Consider the following 19444-nt stretch of genomic DNA (forward strand, 5'->3'; position numbering starts at 1 on the left):
CAGCCCATTCTTGTGTCTGAACAAAGGTTCTACCCACTGTCTTAAAATGGCTTCTGTCTACACTTGACTGTTTCCTGTTGAATGAGTTTCAACATTCTTCATTTTGTTTTATCAGCTGAGAGCTTCTCTTTGCTGCCTCATCATATCCTGTGCTGAGGGCTCTTAAATCTTAGCAGAAGATTGAAGAGGAAATTGTGGGAAAGGGGCAGGATATGCTTCCTTCTCTGTTGCCTCTTTAAGTGATGTTGCTTTCTGACTGACTGGTTCCCAGAGATCTTGTAACTCTCTGAAAGCCAATTCCCCTCTCCCTGAGCAGTTTTTAGCTCTTGGAGACTTGGGCTGGGAAACCAAACACTAAGTGAAAGCCACGCCTGCTGTTTGCAATGCAAACTTTTAGCCACACCTCTTTAGGCAATGAATGGAAGGTGGGAAGGTAGAAAGAGATGGTAAAGTATCACCAAACCACCTCACAACGGTGAAAAATGCATTTCTCAATGGACTCATTGAGTTATCTCCAAAGATGAGAATTACCAGGAGGGGGAAAAATTCCAAGGAGAAAATTAATCTTCAAACTGAGTTGCTCAGGTCTGAGATATCTCTGCCTAAGGTTCACACCTGGATGTTGGAGTCAGAAAACAAGATATTAATATTTTGAAGAATGTGGGTATTTCACTTCTGAAAGCATAGGATTATGCAGGAGATATTGTATGTTCTGTTTTGTAATATAATTATTTTAAGTAAAGAGACAAAAAAGAAAATAAAAGTTTTCATTTTTATTTCTAAAATAACAACCAAAATAGTTGTACATATGTACAGTGGTTTAAACAGACACACACACACACACGCACACACAAATAATAATACCTAAAAGAATTTTTTTTTTCTGCTTCACAAGTGAAGAAAGTAAGGTCCCGGGGCAAAATTATTTTACTCAAGATCTAAAACAGAGCAAAATAGCAAGCACATTGAAAAGTCTTCTTGGGAATTGCCTGGTGGTCCTGTGGTTAGGATTCCACAGTTTCACTGCTGAGGGCCCAGGTTCAATTCCTGGTTGGGGAACTAAGATCCCACAAGCTGCACAGTGCAGCTCCCCCCCCCCCCAAATAAGTCCTTTTTTTTTTTTTTTTAATTGTTCCCTATCTTTAGGAAACCTAGCATGCTTTAACTGTCTCCAAAGTAAATTAAGTATGTTCCCTGCCACCCCACCCCCATGCCTATCCCCAACCAGCCCCAAACCTGGATCCAGATCCTGACCTCCCAAAGTGCCCAGGATCCATGCAGAGACATGGGAGGTTGAGCCAAGGAACTGCAGAGCAAATCCTGGGGGGTGGAAGGGGATTAAGTCTTAATCTTGCCAACATTGACCAAGAAGCTAGGCTTTTGCAGGTCATGGATAGATCAAAGGGTCCACAAATCTACGTCCTTAAAGCCCAGTCACCAAATGCTCTCCTCAATTTTTCCTCGGCAAACCTTCTTACTGAGAGTTCAGGCATCATTTCTGGCAAGAAGAGAAAGTCTTCCAAAGAAACATGACTGTCCCTCTACATTGCAGCCTGTCTTCCAGCCTCCTGCAGGAGTTCAACTCCCCAGCCAGGACCCAGGACTTCCATGAAGCATGGGGCAGCCTAGGCAAAATGATTGACATGCTGGTTAAGTCAGAATAATAGCTGGCATGTACGGATAACTTGCCTCCCAGGTGGCTCAGTGGTAAAAAAAAAAAACTCTGCCTGCCAAGGCAGGAGACACAGGTTCAATCCCTGGCTCGGGAAGATTCCCCTGCACAATGAATTGGCAACCCACCCACTCCAGTATTCTTGCCTGGGAAATCCCATGGACAGAGGAGCCTGGCAGGCTACGTTCCATGGGGTCACAAAAGAGGCAGATACAACAACTAAACAAAAAACAATAACTTAATTTGAACCAGGTATTAGTCTATGAATCTTGAATATGTTGGCTCATTCAGTCCTGAAACCTGAGAGGTGTGTACTGTTATTATTAGCTTCATTTTACAGATGAGGAAATGGAGACACAGAAACATTGAGCAATTTCTTCAAGGTCACACAGTAGGAAGGCTAAGCTCCCAGCTGTATTTTTCTGGGGCTTTTGCCTTCCCCATGCCACTCCCGCACACCTAAATTCTCAAGGCCCCCTCTCATCCTTCTGCTAAGTAAGCTTGATCTCTAGAATGACTCAGTCCTCTGAATTTGCAACTTTCTAGGAAAACCTTGGTGCTTCTCTCCGGGTATCTGTTCTATCCGTCCCGTTTCTCCCTTGGAATAAAGAGATTTTTTAAGTGAAGTTTAACCACGAATACGTGGAAGAGATTTCAGAAGAAGGGAGGAGCCATCCTAGTGACTCTGAAATCACACTAGGTTAATAACAAGCTAATCACAAGCTCTACTGGGTCCTATTAAAGGCAGGCCCTCCGAATGAACAGCAGAGGGCGCTGTGCAGCGTTGGCTGCGTGTTAAAAACGCCCTTCCCTTTCCTCCCCTGCTTCCCAGGACGGAGTCCCCCAGTTAGGATGTGGGGAAAATGGCCCGGTTTTTCACACCGCTGCTGTCCTTCCACAGTCCCCGGACCTCTCCTAACACGTGTCCAGACCTTGTTCCTAATAACAGTCCCACCTGAGGTCCCTGGGATATGTGGTGTTTCCAACAATGGGGGCCCCTTTTCTGACCCAAGACCTCTTTAGTCTAAGATTTTGTGTCCTGGTTTAAGCTCTGAAAAACTGCCTTTGCCTTGTGATTAACCCCAGCCTCGACCGCGATCCAGCCTTATGCTCCCCAACTGCCTGTGTCTTGAGCTGTAATTCTGTTCTCAGCCCCCTGACGGGAGACTTGCTTTCTGCTGAAAGGCCTTCCCAGGGCTGCAGAGGATCCCTGGTCATGAATTCCCGTCCTATCCTCTGAGCCTGTTTTGCCTCCAGCATGGTGCCAGCTGCTGCTTTTGAGCGCTTCTGATTCTTCCTGGGTCCAGATGTAAAAAGCAGAGAGACTGCAATTACCGGGAAAATTCAATAGGCCCAGGGTCACCCACAGATGTGCTGAAAGAATGCAATCCTCATCCATTCCCCACTTCACAGGTTCAGAAATAGAGGTTGAAAGCTGAAGAATGAGGCGCTGAGCATTTCTTTGGGCAAAGCTGTTAGTGTGTTGCCGCCTCCTTCCTCCATTTCCTCCTGATCCAGGCCAAACATTGAGCACCTCCGATTCTACTAACTGGTGCAGTCCCTGATCTTGTCTTCTGCTGGTTGTCTCCAACAATTAATACAGTCAGCCAGGTGTGCTGAGCTAGCTAAAGTGGAGACTTCATCTACACCTCTCTTCTCTAGAATCGTCAGAGGTCATATCCCCAGGTGGCCCAGCCTCCTCCACCCAAGATAGTCTAATACAGAGGTCCTCAACCTCTGACACCTAATGTCTGATGATCTGAAGTGGAGCTGATTAGAATAAAGGACCCAATAAATGTAATACTCGTGAATCATCCTGAGACCATCACCACCCCAAGTCCATAGAAAAACTCTCTTCAGCGAAACCAGTCCCTGGTGCCAAAAACATTGGGGACTTCTGGTCTAAAAAGCTTCCCCAAACAGATCCAGTTAGAACCTTGATGGAAAGATTGGACTTCCCTGGTGGCTCAGTGGTAAAGAATCCACTGCTAATGCAGGAGATGTGAGTTCAATCCCTGGACCAGGAAGATCCCCTGGAGAAGAAAATGGCAACCCACTCCAGTATTCGTGCCTGGGACATCCCATGGACAGAGGATCCTGGTGGGCTACAGTCCATGGGGTTGCAAAAGAGTCAGAAATGACTTACAACAACAATGGAAAAGATTGGCTTTACTTGGTCATCTGAACTACCTCTCCTCAGGGACTAATCAAGAAATTCTATAGCAATGTCCCACCATGGAAGATCCCTATAGGCTAGGATATGGACAGAAGTTGGGGGCATTAGCTCTTCAAAGTTCTACTGAATCCTCCCCTTTAAAGTTCTAAAAATTAAAATTCAAATATGAAGGCGATTAACTAAGGATAATGCACCAGTGTTTTCCCCTCTCTTTTCATAGCACCAGGTACATGCCAGTCAATGTATATGAAAGAGCCCCTTCCCTCTTCTGGGGACCATGTGACAATGGCCACAGCAGCATGACAGCAGGTTTGTATCATCTTTAATCCAAGAGGTCCCTTAAAGTTTCTTCCAACTCAGAGAGTTTTTCATTCCATGAGATTGTTTCAACCCCTTCCTTTGCCCCATTGCTCAATAGATGGGCCATGATTCAGAAAGGAAAGGAATGTAAAAGAGGTTGTGCCTGTTGCTGGGTGGTGTTAAAAAAAAAAATCTGAGACTCCTCTGCATCCATGCAGAAAGGCAGGAAGCCTCTCCGATTACCCTGCCCACATTCCCCTTTTACCTCTCAGGCTTCAGGCTGCCACTTTGTGATTTATCCTCCCCTGCATGACTGACTAATATTTGTTTTCCCCTGATTTCACCTGTGTAGAAATAAGGCTCAGAGGGTGGCTGTGAGGAGGCAGCTGATTTGCGCAACTCCACCCTCATCCCTTTAGGGATGATTCTGAACACCAGCTTCTTTAGGGAGAGACGTGCTTGTTGCTTTGTGATTCCGATCAATGTCTTCCTGCTCAACAATGGGGCTACTGTAAGTGTCAACACTCACTGGCAAGAGAGAATTAAGGTGTGTGTAATCACTGCAGATGGTGATTGCAGCCATGAAATTAAAAGACGCTTACCCCTTGGAAGGAAAGTTATGACCAACCTAGACAGCATATTAAAAAGCAGAGACATTACTTTGTCAACAAAGGTCCGTCTAGTCAAGGCTATGGTTTTTCCAGTGGTCATGTATGGATGTGAGAGTTGGACTATAAAGAAAGCTGAGTGGGAAGAATTGATGCTTTTGAACCGTGGTGTTGGAGAAGACTCTTGAGAGTCCCTTGGACTGCAGGGAGATCCAACCAGTCCATCCTAAAGGAGATCAGTCCTGGGTGTTCACTGGAAGGACTGATGTTGAAGCTGAAACTCTAATACTTTGGCCACCTGATGCAAAGAGCTGACTCATTGGAAAAGACCCTGATGCTGGGAAAGATTGAAGGCAGGAGGAGAAGGGGACAACAGAGGATGAGATGGCTGGATGGCATCACCGACTTAATGGACATGGGTTTGGGTAGACTCCAGCAGTTGGTGATGGACAGGGAAGCTTGGCGTGCTGCGGTTCATGGGGTCACAGACAGTCGGACACGACTGAGCGACTGAACTGAACTGAACTGAAACAGCAAGATATATCCTGTATCAGAATGGGGATGATGACTGCGTCTTCTCACTGAGGACAGAAAAAAAAAAAAAAGATGTATTCTTAAGATCTGATCAAGTAAACTGAGCTGACATGGGTTTTAAAGATGTGTGTATTTTCATTAATGTGCTCGGCAATAAAGACGTTTCCATTCTCTGAAAGATATCCCTAGCTCCCTTCCCGAAGCTTCTCCTTGATTTTTTAATACTCACGTCTTATCCTCAACGATTCATTAATTTAGATCCATAGGTTGGGCTTAATGATGCATTCTAAATAGGGGAAAAAAATAACACTGATGTCAATGAAGAATGGCATTGACCGGAAAGCACATAGATTTATATTTATGTCTATGCCTGACTGAAGATAAACATACAACAATGGAAACATGAAGTACCAAAGTTGACACAGCTACCCTGAATTAAATTATCATATTTCACTGAATCTCACATTGTAAGCAACATCATTATAATTTATGTCTGCAGAGGAAGGACATGAAAAAATAACTTGCCAATTAAGTCATGGCGTGCCATTGATTACCCAATGTGTTCCAATTTCGGAAATATTCAAAAGTGGATAAAAAAATGCCTATCTTAGAATTGATGGTCTCTGGCACTAAAAGTCACTCAGTACTAGCTGACTATAAATTCTGACTCTATATGTCTCCAGAGAGCCTTTTATTTGTTTGTTTAAAAGCAGCTCTTATTGAGAAACTGTTGATTGAGTAAATGACTTCTTTCTCATTAATATAACAATGGTGGCAATTTCAGTTGGTAGTTGATGAGACAGATAACTAGGTCAAAAGTCATCTTCAAGATCTTTAGATACACAGACAGTTCAGTTCAAGGGAGTGTGGCTCGCTGCAGAAGCCCGCAGCAGGAAGAATGCTAATTCTCACAAATCGCTGGGTTGCTCTGGTCAAATCTCATGAGTACTCTGGGCCTTGGTTTCCTTACCTCTGAAATGACAAGGGTGGTCTAGTATCTCATTTCTAACTCATGTCTTATTTCCAGCTCTGGCATTTTATGAATCTATGGTCTGCGTTCACATTGTCTCTCTCTTAATGGTCCAAATGTATTTAGTTGAAATACAACCAGTATGGAAACTTTGCTTTTTTTTCTTTTCTTGCCATGCTGCAGGGCTTGCAAGATCTTAGTTCCCCAACCAGGGATCAAACCCAGGCCCCGAGTGTGAAAGCATGGAGCCCCAACAACTGGGCCATCAGGGAATTTCCTGGAATTCCATTCCAGGATTCCCTGGAAACTTTTCTTGAGGGGTATGTTCCAGTGACCCTAAGCTCTAGCAGGATGCTCCAAACTTGTTGATTGAAGAAATGAATGAATAAAGGTATGCCCTCATGATTCTGTTTGCTAACAAATCCCAAACATTGAGCTATAGTATTTGTCTGCATGACTCGACTGAGAACACTGACCTTCCGGTTTTGAGACTGAAAGGGAGAGGCTTACCTCTACTACCCTCGACTGCCCCTTCAGTGAAGACATCCTTATCCTCAAAGCATCTCGTATCTAAAGAAGCAATGAGAGTGAAGAGATGACAACATCCTCAAGGTCTAGATCTGGGTCCTGAAACTCTGAGGCCAGCCACTCTGGCAGAAGCAGCATCAGATGGTTCAGCACCGTGCTTGAAAAATAATGAAACTTGGATAAAAGTTGAGGTGTAATCATAACTAGATTTAGGACTAAGATTAAAGTTCTGGTCATGGTTTCTATTTGTTTCACTGGCTATGTTCAAATATAACCTCCAGTTGACTTGAGAAGGAATAGGACAAGAGAGAGTATAGTTCTTCCCTTCCCCCCCACCCCGCAGCTGATGCCTTGAACCACCCCACAAACTCAACTCTTCTCCACTGTCCTCTCTGATCAAGGCTGTTTCATCCTCCCGCTCCCCCCAACCACATGGAAAACACTTACAGTGAGTGACACAAATTCAAATTACCTTGTGGTCCACAATGGTTCCAAACAGCAAGATGAAGAGCCCCTGTGACAGAATTCAACAAAAGTATGACGGACAGTTCTGCAGACCATAACCCAGTAGTTATTTTAATACCACTCTTCCAGATTCCATCAAAGACAGTTATCATATATTAGAAACTTCAGTGTCTACTGACTCTCATGCACTAATGAGTGTTTTCTTTGAATGGACCTCAAAAAAAGAGGACCACCTTCATGTTTGTGCATGAGAGTGATTGATATTTCTTGAATGGCTTCAAATGTAGGATAGTTTTCAAACTTATTAAATCTGTTTACTTTCTTCCCAGGTATTAAGGTGGTTGTTCTTACTCATGATGATAGTAACACACACGTAAAATTTTGTCATTAAAAGTCACAATCAGGGAAGGTGTCATGGGAAAATGAAATGTATTCTAGCCTACTTTCAATGGAAAAGTCAAGAAACAGGCAGCTAGAGTCTCTAAAACTGGTGAAAGAAGTTACTGCATAAAAAAAAGAGAGAGAGAGAGAGAAGTCTAAAGAAACCTGTAAGACCAAGGTCTCTCGGAGTTTAAATTATCTGGTCACCTACAAAATCAGAGTAATTGACAGTCAATCCTTTTAAGTCATGGGAGTTGGGGGTCCAAGGAAAATCTGAATCCTGCCACAAGAGTGAAGGGAAGCCTGGTTTCTAAGGATGGTTTCATGGAGAAGAAACATTGATCAGAAAACTGAAAATGTTTAATTGTAAGTCACAGAGAAAGCTTGTTTTAGAAAAATGGAATGTGTGTAACTAAAGGGAGTCTAGAAATTTTCTTTCTACCAAGACAATAGAAACAGAAATGATCCAAAAGAGAAATGCAGAACAGAATTTCCTGGGGTTTAATTAAATTGCAAAATAATGAGGTAAGGTCAGTGGTAATGAATATAACTTCAAGAGCAGGCGAGATTTATGTGAGTCCAAGAGCTTTTGATCCCCACCCCCAAAGAAAACCTTAAGTAAAAGGTTTCTCTTTAAGGCAATACAGAGGAAAGATTGAAATAAATGTTCTCCATCGTTATTAAGGAATTATGAATAAGGTATATAATTGTACTGAGTTGGCATTACTTTAAAGTTGGCTTTATTATTTTGCATTAGGTTTTGAAATAGAGTAATTGTGACATGGAATATTTTGTTGCTTTATTAAACAGTTATGTTTATTTTCTTTAAAGCATTGGTCAAAAAATTTTTGAATATATTTTTCTGAAAAGAAGCAGATAATAAATATTTTAGGCTTTGCAGTTTCTACAGCCTCTGTTCCGACTATCTCACCCCTGCCACTGCAGCACAAGAGACACCACAGGGGAAATGTGTGTGTGTGTGTGTAAGTGTATTTCAATAAAACTTTTTCAATAAAAAGATGTGCTTGTAAGCCCGTGTGTAAGGTGTATTTCAATAAAACTATTTACAAAAACAGGCGGCAGGCCACAGTTTGCCAGCTCCTGATTTAAAATATATTAAAAAGATATGAGCCTTCTGGGATTTCCCTGATGTCCCAGTGGCTAAGATTCCACACCACTAATGCAAGGGGTCTGGGTTTGATCCCTGGTCTGGGAACTAGACCCTACTTGCTGCAACTAAGACCCAGTACAGCCAAATAAATAGATATATTTAAACTTCCTAAATTTTCTATTACCCATGGGTGCAGAAAGCAGCCTAATGACAGCTTCCTAAAAGTGGCTTAGTAGCCAAGATGAAGTGGAATGACTTTTAGATGGATAATCTTATTAAAGCAAGCATGGTAAACAAGAAAAGACATTAGAGATCATTTTAGATCTATCTTTATCTTACAGAGGAGAAGTCTGAGGACCAGAGAAAGTGACATTGCTGGGATCCATTTCTGTGAATAACAAATGACACTTATTTTACAGAGAATAGTAGGGAGGGGGTACGAGAATCCCTGACTGATTAACATCCAAAGTGAGTAGCATGCGCCATCATCTCTGCATGCTGTGAAAAAATGACTATTATTTCATAGATTCCCCAGACTATTTGAGAAAGGATAAAAATTGTGCTTGTTTTGAGACATAATATGTAACTGTAGCCTCACACATCCCTAACCAAAGACTAGTCCTCCATAAGTGAAGGTCAATGTCTTTTCACGTGGAAACTTTAGAAAAGACCAAAGGAGATGCCTACCCAATCAGCCTGATCATCAAAATCCAACTGGACAATCAAAGGACAAAGAGATGTCACAGATAAATGTCTCTAAGATATAAAAGGAAATGGAAGGAATATGGGGTATTCTATATTTTTAAACCATAACCATATTATGTTGTATAGCCAGAATACCAAATTATAAGATAATAATACTTTGTAAATAAAAAGTAGCTAATAGTATCAATAAAATAAGTCTCTCTCCCAAAATTACCTGGAAAGCATTGAGCAGGGCAAAGATTATATGGAATATCAAGGAAGTGCCTTCTATGAGCGTAGCTATTCCAAAACCCCAGGTCAGTCCCAACAGTGGGGTGAGGATGGCGACATTTTTGCTGATCCTCAGGATTATGGCCACATCTTGAGACTTGGAACTGCCAATAGAGGGTCTCTGAGTGTTGACAGCAACAACCAAAACCACAACAAGATTCACAGCCACAATGACCAAGGCTGGGATGGCAAAGGCTAAAAGGGCTTTGGTGTCATCCCAGTTAAGCCAACAGGCACCGTGTCTCACGTAGCCTTTCCCCGGCTCTGTGACAGCCACGGTGGTGGCAGCAATGACTAACGGGCACCCGTAGCCAACGGCAAAGCCAATGGCCAGCATGCGGGACTTCATCATCCTCCGGAAAACGACCAGCAGTCCATAGATGATGAGCAGGGCTTTGAAGAGCATCCAGAAAAACAGACAGAGGTAGAAAAAGTGGCTAAAAAATGTCACCGCAACACACCAGTTGTAGTCCTGGGCCTTTTTGTTGAAGTTGGAGCCTAAGATGAACCACACATTGGCAGTCAAGAGCGACACAGCTATATTCACAATGCATACATGTCGCATATATGATATGTCCGTCATGACCACACGGGACCAGACGGTGGCTTCGATGATCAGGCAAAGAATCAAGCTAAGGATGGAGACGCTGAGTCCAACGCAGGTGATGTAGTCCAGGACTTTGTTGTCCACAGATATGGGGGACATGAGGATGGAAAAAGACATCATCACGTTGGTGTAGTTACACCGGCATTTCACTCTATGCTTGGTGTCCAGCGTTGTTTCGCAGACATTCTCATCCCACCTCCTTTTCCTGGAGTGCCAGCCAACACATTGGGCCCTGGCATTCTGGGATTTGTTGATCTTCTCAAAGGTGAATAAGATTTGCTCCAATCTTTCTGGTAAAATCACCGACAGGACCAGTCCATTTACCAGCCTGGGAAGGTGGGCATTTTCCAAGTGGGCCTCTTTCAGGACAGCCCCCAAAGTGGGAAAAGCTATGCCAACAGCTTGGGAGGCATTTGGGGGCAGCTTCCGCAGCTCTTGCCTGGGAATCTCTATGATTCCTAGGATACCCTCCACTGTATTGTTCAAGTTCATGGAGAAACTGAGACTTCTCTCCGAGGTATTGTTGTTGATGGGGAACCCTTTCGTCTGAATGAAGAATTCATCCACAATGTGCTCAGGTTCATCCTGGATGTGGAGTTGCCTCGCAAACCAGTTCACTGACTGCAACAGATCAGAGCTGACATTTTTGTCCGGAATGAAAGCCCAGTTTGGAATGACCGCTGGGTCGAGGATGTGGTTGGCCACTTTGCTGTAGCTCTGCAGTGGAGAAAAGTGGATACTATACTGGGGATGTCCACGCTATGGTACAAAGTTGATTTCTAAAACCTCAAGTTTCTAAAGATCAAATGATTTGCTATTATGTGACATGTTTCTCTTCAAATTCACTGTTTATTAGAATTCTCATACTAGTAGGACTTCAGAGAGAGGAAAAAAATTAGAAATGTTAAAAACAAAATATGATAAAAAGAAAGGAAATATGCAAAGTAAGATTGAGGGTTGACATATATACACTAATATGGATAAGATAGATAACTGATAATATTGATAACTCTACTTAATGCTCTGTGGTGACCTAAATAGGAAGGAAACCCAAAAAAGAGGGGATCTATGTATACTTGAAGCTGGTTCACTTTGCTGTATAGTGGAAATTAACACAACACTGTAAAGCAACTATACCTCAATTTTTAAAAATCAATAAATATAAACTAAAAAATAATAAGACAAAATAAAGTGAAATAAGCAAATAAGATGAAATGAAACCACAGAGCAGGGATACCTGCTTTATCATATGCCCCAGGCAGCATTTCCAACTTCAGTTTGTATAACCCAAGTTTTCCATGAGATATTAATGACTGTTTAAGGAGGAAGTTGGGAGTAGATCCTATGGCAATCCAAATACAGCACACCATATCCCTATCCACCACCCGCCCCGTCCCGCCGACCCTTGTGAAGAGTGCCAAAGTTTATTAACACATTTAAAGCTCTATAAAGTCCTGCCGTAAGACCTACTTGGCTTCATTTACCCCAGAATTCCTATATCTGCTGTACTACAGATCTCTCTTTTAAGAAATGGAATCTCTGCTGACATTTCTCAGTACAATTACATTTTACAAAAATAAAATTTGGGAAACTTTATAGTAGTCAAAGTCTTCCTCACAGGATTATTATGTGATAGTTCCTTGCAAATATTCAGTCTGTACAAAAACCTGTATTAAAAATATTCTTATTTCTTGAAAGGGGTTTCACTGAGAGCTCAATTGGTAAAGAATCCACCTGCAATGCAGGAGACCCCAGTTCAATTCCTGGGTTGGGAAGATCCGCTGAAGAAGAGATAGGCTACCCACTCCAGTATTCTGGCCTAGAGATTTCCATGGACTGCATGGTTCATGGGGTCGCAAAGAGTTGGACACAATTGAGCGACTTTCATTGTTTCTTAAAAACGTCCACAAACTAAGATGAATCTGTACCCAAAACTGAAATGAACTGTTATTGTGGTTATAGTAGTTTTTACCCTGAAAACTATTTTGAAACTATTAAAGTGCAAGATTTTGAAAAAAAATTGTCAGATTTTTGGATGAAATTAACAAAGAATACCTTCATTTTCTCTCGGGTGACATTATCAGACAAATCCATAGAAATGTTTTTTAGTAACTCCACTATAAATGCAATATTTCCGGATGTTGCTTCTGATGATTTCACAGCATTAATTATGCAGGCGTAATCCAGCGGGCAGTTCTTTTGGATTCCTTGAGCTACACTCCTAATGGGCTCTGGAGCTTGGTAGTCAAGAATGTGCAGAGTTATAGACGGTGCTGCCACGGAGAGGCGTGATGCGCTGTTTGAGTCCTGTTGGTAAAAAGATGGTTGTTTCACTCAAAAATGATTAAGCACCCAACATGTCAGATGAAGGAAGTTAAAGGCACAAATAATCCACATGAGAAAAAAAGAGGAGCAAGAGGTCCTGAAAAGTGGTTTAGAGGCTGAAAAATATGGAGAAGGTAAGGAGCTCACAGCAGGGCAGGAGATTCCACCAAAATCCCCACAGAGGTCAGGATGTGAACCTTTCTTACTAGAATCTGCTTTCAGGACAGTGATTGTAGCTAAGTATTACAACAAGACAGTTTTCTCCAGAGATATGGAGGAATTCTAGAAACAAAAATTGTCTAATGATTTTCATTGTTTTTTAAAGAGGATCTATGTAGAACTTCAGAGGGGAGTAGTTTTTGGAGGTTGACAGTTAAACACAGAAGGCTAAGGCACTGTGATTTTTAAAAGTTTAGAGTTCACTAAATAGAAGAAGCTGGGCTTCCTGGTGGCTCAGTGGTAAAGAATACACCTGCCAGTGCAGGACATGCAGGTTTGATCCCTCGGTTGCAAATATCTTCTGGAGAAGGAACAACCCACTCCAGCATTCTTGCCTCAGAAATCCCATGGACAAAGGAGCTTGGCAGGCTACAGTCCATGGGGTTGCAAAGAGTTGGACACAATTGAGCAAGTGAAAAACAGCAAAATAGAAGTTGTTTGCTCACTTCCTCATACCTTTTACCTAGAATTTCCCAGAATAGGCCTTAGGATAGGCCAAAATAATAATTTACTTCATTTAACTCCCTTTTAAATGGGCTATAGTTGCAAGGACATCTATGTGATTAGCCAAACAATTATACAGTGGAAGTGAGAAGTAGATCTAAGGGACTAAATCTGATAGACAGAGTGCCTGATGAACTATGGACGGAGATTCATGACATTGTACAGGAGATAAGGAGCAAGACCATCCCCAAGAAAAAGAAATGCAAAAAAGCAAAATGTCTGTCTGAGGAGGCCTTACAAATAGCTATGAAAAGAAGAGAAGCAAAAAGCAAAAGAGAAAAGGAAAGATATTCCCATTTGAATGCCAGAGTTCCAAAGAACAGCAAGGAGAGATAAGAAAGCCTTCCTCAGTGATCAATGCAAAGAAATAGAGGAAAACAATAGAATGGGAAAGACTAGAGATCTCTTCAAGATAATTAGAGGTACCAAGGGAACATTTCATGCAAAGATGGGCTCAATAAAGGACGGAAATAAGATGGAACTAACCGAAGCAGAAGATATTAAGAAGAGGTGGCAAGAATACACAGAAGAACTATACAAAAAAGATCTTCACGACCCAAAGATAGTCACGATGGTGTGATCACTCACCTAGAGCCAGACATCCTGGAATGCAAAGTCAAGTGGGCCTTAGGAAGCATCACTACGAACAAAGCTAGTGGAGGTGATGGAATTTCTATTGAGCTATTTCAAATCCTAAAAGATGATTCTGTGAAAGTGCTGCACTCAATATGCCAGCAAATTTAGAAAACTCAGCAGTGGCCACAGGACTGGAAAAGGTCAGTTTTCATTCCAATCCCAAAGAAAGGCAATCCCAAAGAATGCTCAAACTACCACACAATTGCACTCATCTCACACGCTAGTAAAGTAATGCCCAAAATTCTTCAAGCCAGGCTTCAACAGTACATGAACCATGAACTTCCAGATGTTCAAGCTGCTTTTAGAAAAGTAGAGGAACCAGAGATCAAATTGCCAACATCTGTTGGATCATAGAAAAAGCGAGACAATTCCACCAAAACATCTGCTTCATTGACTGTGTTAAAGTCTTTGACTGTGTGGATCACAACAAACTGTGGAAAATTCTTCACAAGATGGGAATTCCAGACCACCTTAGCTGCCTCCTGCAATATCTGTATGCAGATCCACAAGCAACATTAGAACCGGACATAGAACAACGGACTGGCTCCAAATTGGGAAAGGAGAATGTCAAGGCTATATATTGTCACCCTGATTATATAACTTATATGCAGAGTACATCATGAGTAACGCTGGACTGGGAGAAGCACAAGCTGGAATCAAGATTGCCGAGAGAAATATCAATCACCTCAGATATGCAGATGACAGCACCCTTATGGCAGAAAGTAAAGCAGAACTAAAGAGCCTCTTGATTAAATGAAAGAGGAGAGCGAAAAAAATTGGCTTAAAGCTCAACATTCCGAAAACTAAGATCATGGCATCTGGTCCCATCACTTCATGGCAAATAGATGGGGAAACAGTGGAAACAGTGGCAGACTTTATTTTGGGGGGCTCCAAAATCACTGCAGATGGTGATCGCAGCCATGAAATGAAAAGACGCTTACTCCTTGGAAGAAAAGTTATGACCAACCTGGGCAGCATACTAAAAAGAAGAGACATTATTTTGCCAACAAAGGTCAATATAGTCAAAGCTTTGGTTTTTCCAGTGTGTGGATTTGAGAGCTGGCCTATAAAGATAGTTGAGCACCAAAGAACTGATGCTTTTGAACTGTGGTGTTGGAGAAGACTCTTGAGAGTCCCTTGGACTGCAAGGAGATCCAACCAGTCCATCCTAAAGGAGATCAGTCCTGGGTGTTCATTGGAAGGACTGATGCTGAAGCTGAAACTCCAATACTTTGGCCACGTGATGCAAAGGGCTGACTCATTGAAAAAGACCCTGATGTTGGGAAAGATTGAGGGAAGGAGAGAAGGGGACGTCAGAGGATGAGATGGTTGGATGGCATCACTGATTCAATGGACATGAGTTTGAGTAAACTCTGGGAGTTGCTGATGGACAGGGAGGCCTGGCATGCTACGATTCATGGGGTTGCAAAGAGTCGGACACGAATGAGTGACTGAACTGAACTGAACTGAAGTGAGAGACTGCATTGATACTCCTATTCTAAAAACACTTGACATTTTAGGATACGCAGAAATCAATGTGCTTCTACAAGGATGAAAGGGAGGCAGAAGGAAACAGTGGCTAAGTGAAAGGATACAAAATAAAATATTTTAATTGAGAATTGTTTCATTCATTGAATTTTTATCCTTTCTGGAACACACACCTCTGTCTTCCTTTGGTCAAGTGATTGAAAGTATTAGAAAAAGATATTAAAGTGAATTTAACCCTAGACACATTCTGTTGCTTAATTCATTAGCGTAAGAGGTATAAAAATCCATTTTTAAAGCTAAGACTTTAATCTCTAAGTGTTTATCACTCTCGGAATGAATTTCAGATCCTTTTTTGTTGTTGTTGTTGAGAAAAGATTTTGAGAGAGAGAAATAAAGTGGTTGAGAGTTTGGATGAGGAAGGAATGATAAGAGACAAACTTGAACCCACTCTGTAGAATTTCTCAAGTCCAGATCTGAAACTTATTATCATGCTGAACAGAAAACATTTCAAATGTTTCTGGTAGGATATGCAAATAAAGTGCAAATATGCAAATACATCACCATAAAGAGTGTTTCCACAGAAAGGCTTGTACATGTTTCAGTTGATTTCTGCCACTTGTTTCCATTACAGATAAATCCTATTTCTCCATGAAAGTGCTGAGCACAGGGCTGGCTGCAGTTAGAAGAAGGGCTGCAAAGTCCATGGCATTTTCCTTAGAAGAGAGAGAGAGACCTGATTAGCATTTCCACACTTTTACAAGGACATCTAACTCCTTCCTGGGGCTTGGGGGTTGCTTCCCAGAGGAGGCAACTTTGAACTGCGTTCTCAGCCACCAACCACTAAGACCTTTCAGGCAGACTGTGAAGCTGATGTCTAGAGAGAGTGAAGAACATGTGGAAAGGAGGGTCATTCATAAAGACTGGTTCAGAGTGTCTGAGGGGAGAGTGGCGAGAGATGAGGGTGGGGAGGAAAGCAGGGTCAAGTCCTGAAAGACCTTGGATTCTGTGCTTATATGAGGGGTACCAGGAAACATGATTAGATTTATAAAAGATAATTAACCATGCATGGAGCAGGAGTTAGTAAACTTTTCTGTAAAGGACCGGGTAAATAGAGTTGACAGATAAAATATAGGTTAAATGCCAGTTAAATATTGATTTTATTTTCAGATACAGTCAATTCTCATTATTTGCAGCAGTTGTAGTCTATAAAGTCACTGCCACAAATACTGAACTACTGAATATGTAACCATTGCTTCTAGGAGAAATACAAGGTTAGGTGCCTATAAGCTTCACTCGCATTTTCACCAGCCAATCAATATATCAATATATAAGCTTGTTTTGTGTGTTTCCATTTAAAGACATCTTATTTAATATATGCTTTTGATTCCCTGACATTGAACTCATAGCCAAGGGCACTATAACTAGTGACAACACATTAACAAAGCTTATCTAGCATATTTTCCCCATAAGGCACATCACAACCTTCTTAGGCACAGCACACATCGCTTTGGAACTATATTTGGGGGCCATTTTAAGCAGCAAAATCACCAACTAAAAAACACAAAACACGTGACACTACATAGACCACAAAAAACACTTGTTTATAGTAGGAAGGTCAAGTGCCGCCTCATTCAACTGGGAACATGCACCTTGGCTGACAATTTTTCTGTTATTCTGTGCATGTCTGTTAAAGATTCAGAGAGCACTGTGACTGCTGATTTGGAAAAGATGCAAATACAGAATCCATGAATAAAGAGAACCGACTAAATATGTTCAGTAGAACAATGTATAATTTTTCATTTATGTATAACCCCTGAAATATTACTCAAGGCTTATCTGAAATTTAAATTTCACCAGGCATTCTATGTTTTTGCTAAATACAACAAAGCTAGCCAGAGAGTAGACATTTCAGTTTTGAGGGCCATATGGTCTCTGTCACAAATACTCGGCTCTGCTTAGTAGCATAAAGGTAATCAAAGACAATGTGTGAATGAGTGAGCATGGCTGGGTTTCAATAAAACTTTATTCAAAAAAATGGTGGCAGCCTAATTTGGCCCATGAGGAGAGTGGATTGACTTGATGCAGCTGTTGAAGTATTCCCAGGAAGAATTGCCTTCAGATAGCAACAGTGCAGTAGGAAGAAGTAGATGATACTGAGAACTATCGAGGTATTGAAATAAATACAAAGTGAAGTGCCCTACTGGCTGTGAGCCAAAGGATATTGATGACCAATATTTATGATTCAGACAGAAGAATAGAAGCAGGTTGTTTTGCATCTTTCTTTGACATCTACCCAAATGTATTCATTGTTGCAATTTCCTTAAGCTGAGTGCATCTTATTTTCTCATTCATATAGTTTGGAGATAATGCCATAGTCTTGTTACAAACATTGAATGAGACAGCATCTTGTACAGCACTTAGATCAGTGTTGTCATAAATGTTCAATGCACATTAGCTACATTTCTCTCCTCTTTCCTTTCTTAGTTCCAAATCTGTACATATTTGTATTTGCCCCCAGAAATATACTTGGCCATGACTGTGCAGATCCCAGTAATCTATGTGGGTGAGAGCCACAGGATTTCACTCTTACTTCTCATGATGGTTCCATAGTTTGTCTCTCACTTCTCTAGAGTGACCAATCTTGCCAGTTCAGTTCAGTTCAGTCACTCAGTCATGTCTGACTCTTTGCAGCCCCATGGACTGCAGCACTCCAGGCTTCCCTGTCCATCACCAACTCCCAGAGCTTGCTCAGACTTATGTCCATCAAGTTGGTGATGCCATCTAACCATCTTATCCTCTGTCAGTCTCGCCAACATGATACCTATTACATCACTTGAAGAGATCGCTCAGCCTCAGAGGGCTACATACTTTTGAGAACCTTGAAAGTATCTTTGAATGAAGGAATGAATGATCCTGTCCTCTTCACTCTTCTGCCTCTTGTTAGCTCATTAGTTCAGATTTCCCTTTTGAGTTTTAAAAGGGACTCTCGTCTACTATTCTAGAACATGTATGAATATCTGCCAACTTGTTTCATTGACTGTGCCGTGGGTAATAGTATAATTACAAGAAAATCTATTGATGATGTTTAACATTTAGAACTTATTTGAGATGGTTATTCTATGTGAAAACTTGTGGTCTGGGGATTGATCTGCAATATCCATGCCCTTCCTTTATTCTGCCCAGTCTTCAAATGGAAGAAGACTGTTCTGTAGCTACATACCTTGAATTCTTCCAGTCTTGGGTTTTCTTTCAGGACCTTGAAGTTTATCTCCATCCTGTAAAACATAAATTCTCAGAGGTTTTCTTTACAGTGGGACCCTACTCCCTCATCTCAACTTAGAGACTCCATGTGACTATGAAGAGAAAATGTGTTCAGGACTAGGAAGAAAACGGCATCTGATATTGCAGGAATTTGCTGAAGGGATGTGAGCCCTGACTGAGAACATGCTGCCCCCAGTGAAGGCTAGAAACTGGGTGTGGTCACTTAGGTACTGAAGGTCAGGGGATGGGGTACATCTGTTGGAAAGTTTAAGGACCCATGGAGAGCACAGTGACAGCAATTAGACCACTAAACTCTTCTCTGCTGTATTAACTGTAGCTAGGATAGGGAACTAATATGGTTCACCCAATACACAGAGAAAGACCTGAGCAGATACTAGGAATGAGTGCTAGGTTGCAATAATAGAATCATAAATTTTTTTGTAGCTATGTTGCTATTGTTTAGTTGCTAAGGGTGTCCAACTCCTTTGCAACCCCATAGACTGTAACCCACCAAGCTCCTCTGTCCATGGGATCTCCCAGGCAAGAATACTGGAGTGGGTTGCCATTTCTTTCTCCAGGGGGAGCTTCTTGACCCAGGGATCAAACCCGAGTCTCCCCGGTGGTTCGGTGGTTAAGAATTCGCCTGCCAATGCAGAAGATATGGGTTCAATCCCTGGGTTGAGA

The 19444-nt window shown here is 41.8% G+C and overlaps 1 protein-coding gene across 3 annotated transcripts in view; it reads right to left on the bottom strand.

Moving 5' to 3' along the window:
• Positions 1-753: 753 nt before the first annotated feature.
• ADGRF4 (adhesion G protein-coupled receptor F4) overlaps positions 754-19444 on the bottom strand; it is a 29266-nt gene continuing 10575 nt past the window's right edge. For all 3 annotated transcript variants that reach the window (XM_043449452.1, XM_043449451.1, XM_043449453.1), the window contains exons 3-10: positions 18720-18774; positions 16061-16212; positions 12383-12634; positions 9665-11044; positions 7261-7302; positions 6771-6830; positions 5520-5576; positions 754-1625 (exon numbers count right to left, since the gene is read on the bottom strand). In XM_043449452.1, coding sequence (XP_043305387.1) covers positions 5529-5576; positions 6771-6830; positions 7261-7302; positions 9665-11044; positions 12383-12634; positions 16061-16212; positions 18720-18774 — 1989 coding nt within the window. In that variant the 3' untranslated portion in view covers positions 754-1625; positions 5520-5528. The remainder of the gene's footprint in view (positions 1626-5519; positions 5577-6770; positions 6831-7260; positions 7303-9664; positions 11045-12382; positions 12635-16060; positions 16213-18719; positions 18775-19444) is intronic.

The sequence above is a fragment of the Cervus canadensis genome, chromosome 28 (assembly GCF_019320065.1).
Source record: "Cervus canadensis isolate Bull #8, Minnesota chromosome 28, ASM1932006v1, whole genome shotgun sequence".
NCBI classification, from domain to species: domain Eukaryota; kingdom Metazoa; phylum Chordata; class Mammalia; order Artiodactyla; family Cervidae; genus Cervus; species Cervus canadensis.